General features: G+C 41.5%; 1 protein-coding gene across 2 annotated transcripts in view; it reads right to left on the minus strand.

Moving 5' to 3' along the window:
• The window catches only part of LOC103068640 (solute carrier family 22 member 9), a 40,546-nt gene that overhangs the window by 2,039 nt on the left and 33,109 nt on the right, over positions 1–5,398 (minus strand). For both annotated transcript variants that reach the window (XM_007462107.1, XM_007462108.1), the window contains exons 6-8: positions 3,011–3,126; positions 2,126–2,340; positions 211–319 (exon numbers count right to left, since the gene is read on the minus strand). In XM_007462107.1, coding sequence (XP_007462169.1) covers positions 211–319; positions 2,126–2,340; positions 3,011–3,126 — 440 coding nt within the window. The remainder of the gene's footprint in view (positions 1–210; positions 320–2,125; positions 2,341–3,010; positions 3,127–5,398) is intronic.

A 5,398-nucleotide genomic window follows, 5' to 3' on the forward strand; every position in this document is an offset into this window, starting at 1 on the left:
GTTCAGCAGATTATGGGAGATGATACATTAAAGGGCTTAACTCATGCCTGACAAAGGTGAGATTTTAACAAAAATTTTGGCTATAATTTTTGTTATTATTAATACTATTATAATCAATGCTTTTGATAATGAATCAGATTAGTTTTCTTTCAACTGTAAGTCTTGATTAGCTGGGAAAGGTCTGTTTTGACCCTGATAGAGCTTGTGTACCTGATGATGGTGGGGACTAGTTCATTTCCATGGACAAAAGAACACATGAGAGCCATAGAAGAAACTGCTATTCCCAAAGTTGACAAAGCCACACGCAAGGTCTGTATTTCTGGAGAAGAAGACAAGTGAGACTCAGGAAATCTGAGCTGAAGAAATCACCATCCACCAAATTATAAGTGAAACAGACACAGTTGGGGGACATCCCTGGTGGTCCAGTGGCTAAGACTCCACAATCCCAGTGCAGGGGTCCTGGGTTCGATCCCGGGTCAGGGAACTAGATCCCACATGCCGCAACTGAAGATCCCGCACACGGCAGTGAAGGTCCCGCATGCTGCAACTAAGACGCGGTGCAGCCAAATAATTAAGTAAATAAATAAATATTTAAAAAAAAAAGAAAAAAGAAAAAGACAGCTGGAGACATTTGCTTGTGTTAAATACCTGGTAGAGAAAGTGCACAGGGGCAGAGAATGTGCACAGCCTAATAGCTGAGAAATATTACAACTTAAATAAGAAATTAAAAACCTGAGTTATTGCATCAACTCTTCCTACATATCAGAGATTTCAGAAATTTGCCAAAGATGGAGAGGGGAACAAAAGCCCAGCAAGAGTTTGCTTTCATTTACTCTGTCCAGTGTCTCCTCTGCCTTTCATGTAGAACATAGGACTATCATATGAGCAATTACTGATGGATGTAAGACTCATCAGTATCCTCCAGGAGTTCAAAACCTGGGTGTTTACACAACATTGACATGGGGCTAGTAATGCAGTAGACAGTAATAAAAGAATGGGGCTCATATTAATGGATAAGCTGGAGAATTGCTTGATCTAGAATAATATTTGAAGATTCAAGAATAAGGATCTGTTTTAGGGAAAATATAGTTAGACTTTGGAAAACTCTGAAAGGAAGTTTCAGAATGTCAGTTTTCTATTCCATTTAAAAAATCATGAAAGGGCTTCCCTGGTGGCGCAGTGGTAGTGAGTCCGCCTGCCGATGCAGGGGACACGGGTTCGTGCCCCGGTCCGGGAGGATCCCACATGCCGCGGAGCAGCTGGGCCCGTGAGTCATGGCCGCTGAGCCTGCGCTCCGCAATGGGAGAGGCCACAGCAGTGAGAGGCCCGCGTACAGCAAAACAAAACAAAACAAAACAAATCATGAAAGCATGACAACATGGGAGCGGGCTCTGCTGTAAGGCAGCAAATTTGCATTGTTGCTGCTATTCAAGATGGGATCCTGTAAAGTGCATCACTGCACCGGGAGTTAGCGGAAGCATGGTGACCACCTGGGTTCCCCTATTAATTACATATGGTCATTTAATTTAGTAAAATTGATTTTAAGAGAGGCTGTTAACAGCTTAGTGCCTTTTTCCTACTCTCTGTACCTTCTATGCTTGAAGACAAAGGATTAAAAATACCTTAGAGTCAAGAATGACACCCTGGGACCAGGGTTGCAGTTATGGCGACCTAATTCCAGACACAAGAGTGGATACATAGAATCAGGGAGTAAATTTTCACTGAAACTGTAGTACTAAGAAAGAGACCAGACAGAGGAAGTGGCAGTTGTGTCCTCACATGAGATATAATTATATATAGTGACATAATACTGTCATTTACAGTTACAAGTGTGATTGGCCAAAGAGAAAGTGATCAATTGCTCTCCCAGAGAAACTGTCAGCAATAAATGGCACCAATTACCAAATACATCTCTGATATGATGAAGACAACCATATGCCTGAACTGACTTTTACTGACCTTTGACTATTTCTCAGCCACTTAATGACAGAATCTATCCTAAATCCTCAGATGGGTTTTGGAAAATCCTTAGAACCCTAGTCTTCACTTCCTTCTGCCTTCAGATCCTGTCTTCAAATCTCCAAGGTAAGCCATTTTCTTATTTCAGCCTGTGCTCTGTTCTCACCTTGAGGCGCAAATGTGATGGTCAGAATGGAGACTCCAAGGAGAAGCATGAGGAGCGTCTGGCTTACTTGACGGCCCAGGTGATTCAGTGCCAAAAATGCAACATAATTGGCTGGGAGGTTGACTGCACCAAAGAGAACCTGGAACAGGAAAACATTGCTCCCTATGTACTGGAGGTGGAGAATCAGGCCAAAAAACGACATGAAGTTTGCAAATCTGTGGTGAACAAAAATGAAAGACACTTATCATAAGGTTTAGAGCCTTTGTCTTACAAATGATGATAATAAATATTAGCCACGCAGCCAATGGTTGGTTTTAAAGTATAAAAACATGGTATATTTTATGGAATAATTCCTCGCAAGGTGATGATTTTAAAATTCGAAAATTGGAGCTCCTAATTATTGTTAAGTTTTGGGGGAGGGTTTGGAGTGTTTTTTGTGGAGGATGCATGATGGAGCCTTCTAGTGTTTTAGAGTTTTTTCCTATATCTTTATCTGGGTGATGGTTGCATATTTACATATGGAAATATTCATTGAGCTGTATATTTTTGTGCACTTTACTGCTTGTAATTTTACCTCCATTAAAATGGAAACAAACAAGTGAAGAAAGTTAAAGCCAATGTCTGTACCATGATTGAAGTTCTCAGTCTCAGTTTCCAGTGATGAGATTGGTAGGGTGATATGATAAACAAAACTCGCCGTTGTATAAAAAGCTCTGGGTCAGTATTTTTCATAACCCTTTGACTACTCTAAACACAGCAATTATCATTATGGCTTCCTCTGTATTTTATCTCAAATCTGTTCCCACAACATGTTGTATCCTTTGATATGGAATTGATTCATGTCTCCACCATTTTAGCGTCCCTCATGCACTCTGAGAAGCCCACCTCACAAAGGACAGGAGACAGATGCTCTTACGCAGGCTGGGTGTACGGAACAAGTCAAACACAGAAGCTTTGGTCTGTGCGGCCTCCAGCTCCTCCTGCAGGATGGATCTCACAACCTTCAACAACAACAACAACAGACTGTTCAGTTGTCACACAACGGGAGGCATTGTGAGGCCCTCAACAGGTGACAAGATAGATGATGTGCCTTTCTGTCTACTGGAAAATATAGCCACTGAGGATGTAATGATAGGAGTAAAAGTGGTATGACTAGAGAATTACAGAGTTAAAGGGGACTGAAGGAAATGATGCAGCAACAAAAATATTCAAACACAAGATTCGAGAGGACTACAGGGCATCAGAAAGGGAGTGTACCTTAGATACTCACATTAGAACTTGGATTATGTTCCAAAGCTCCATTTGTGCCAGATGGGCGTGAAAGACCTGAGAACTAAGCTTGGTTATCAGCTGGCTGTCCTTTGCAGAGAAACTGTTTATCTCAGGAAAAAGAACATTTCCTGAGAATCTTTATTTTGGTTCTTTTCTCAGTCACTTTGGGGGAAATCCTGGCATGTTGTGCCTCCATGAATGAGATGCCTAGAATTAAAACTGGGGATGAAACTAGGAGAGATCTTGGTATAGAATTATTTAAACCCAGAGTTGGTTATAATCTGGAGTTACTTAATAGCCCTGCAACATGCTAGGTATATACCTTGAGGAAGGTAATTAAATATTTCTAAAACTCAATTTACTTGTCATTAAAAAGAAAAATAAGTAGAAGAATCAGAGTAGGAGGAGAAAAGGTGGAGAAAAATCATGGCGTTTCCCTCATGAGGATTTCCTGGTCCACACATGACGCTAAAAATATGCATAAGGAATTATATCCAGCACACCTCAGATACTTACTTATTAGTTATTCAAACAATACAGTCTTAATTCTTATCCCACCTCTACAAATGAAAACGTACCATGAAGTCCATTGGAATAATTCCATGAGGAATTCAGAGAAATGAAAGGCCACACTAACTGAGGACCTACACACACAAGAATGTCCTTTCATTTAAAGAGCAAAGCCTAAATAGTGAAATATTGGACTTACACTTTTAGAAGAGAGGAGTCAGGATTGCATCTGACACCAGAATCCCATGACCACAGGCCATTGTCATGGATGATAATGTAAGAATGTGCTCAAATGATACTTTAAACTTGGGCCAGATGAGGGATGCAATGCCTGCAAGACTAGCCTTAAATTACATCCAATATCAAAGTTAAAGTTTGGGATATGGTGTGGTTATTTTACACTGGCCGTTCATGTTTTTAATTTTATTTTACCTTTTATTATTTTTTTTTTTGCGGTACATGGGCCTCTCACTGTTGTGGCCTCTCCCGTTGCGGAACACAGGCTCCAGACGTGCAGGCTCAGCGGCCATGTCTCACGGGCCCAGCCGCTCCGCGGCATGTGGGATCTTCCCGGACCGGGGCACGAACCCGTGTCCCCTGCCTCGGCCAGCGGACTCTTAACCACCGCGCCACCAGGGAAGCCCTGGCCGTTCATTTTTGGTGAGCAAGCAGAGACGTGAATAGTGTTAGCAGATGTATTTGGGGGGCGATGCCAGATCACTTACAGGAACTCAAGGAGCTCCTCCTACCTGCTAAAATCCTTATTCAGGGGAAAAGAGGCCCGTATTCAAATGGGAACCTTCTGTATCTTCACTTTTTAAAAGGTACTTTTCTCTCTGATCTTCACTTCATTTTCTTGCTTAAAAAATGCTTTGTACCACTCATAACACTATCCTGGGGTAAAAAGCATGAAACAGCCCTCGTCTGAAGCCTTGCCCAGTGGCGTTCTGGATTCAGTGTGTAAAAATTCACAAAAGGCCTTTGTTAAATTTTTAGATAGTTTGTAAAGCAGTTGCCGTCTTGTTGGTGGCATGAAACTCACTGTGGTGGTGATAGTCACACCACGGAAATTGATAATTGCCACAAATCTGAGATCTATGCTTCTTTTCCTCTTGTAATGTTAAGTGTTAAACATTTACCAGCACACCACTGGCTTGACCCCTCTGTAAGTCATTTGGACTGCTCTCAACTGCAAATTTAATCATCTCTCTGCCTGGTTTAAACTTGGATAGCTCTACCTTAACCTGTAAGACCCATTTCAGATATAACTACTTACAAGATGCATTCATTGCCCACATACCTGCAGATCAGATTATATATTCCTCCTTGACAGTCACATTCCACCCTTGCTTTAATTCAAAGAGACTTTATCAAGCCCATTTTACTTCTTGAGTGTGATCTTTCTGAAGATAGAAACTGTAGCCTTTTCCCCTCTGCGACTGTCACAGGATCTGTCATCAAGTAGTCCTGAAATAAATTTGGAAGGGAAAG

Source organism: Lipotes vexillifer, unplaced genomic scaffold (assembly GCF_000442215.2).
Source record: "Lipotes vexillifer unplaced genomic scaffold, Lipotes_vexillifer_v1.1 scaffold1129, whole genome shotgun sequence".
Classification (NCBI taxonomy): domain Eukaryota; kingdom Metazoa; phylum Chordata; class Mammalia; order Artiodactyla; family Lipotidae; genus Lipotes; species Lipotes vexillifer.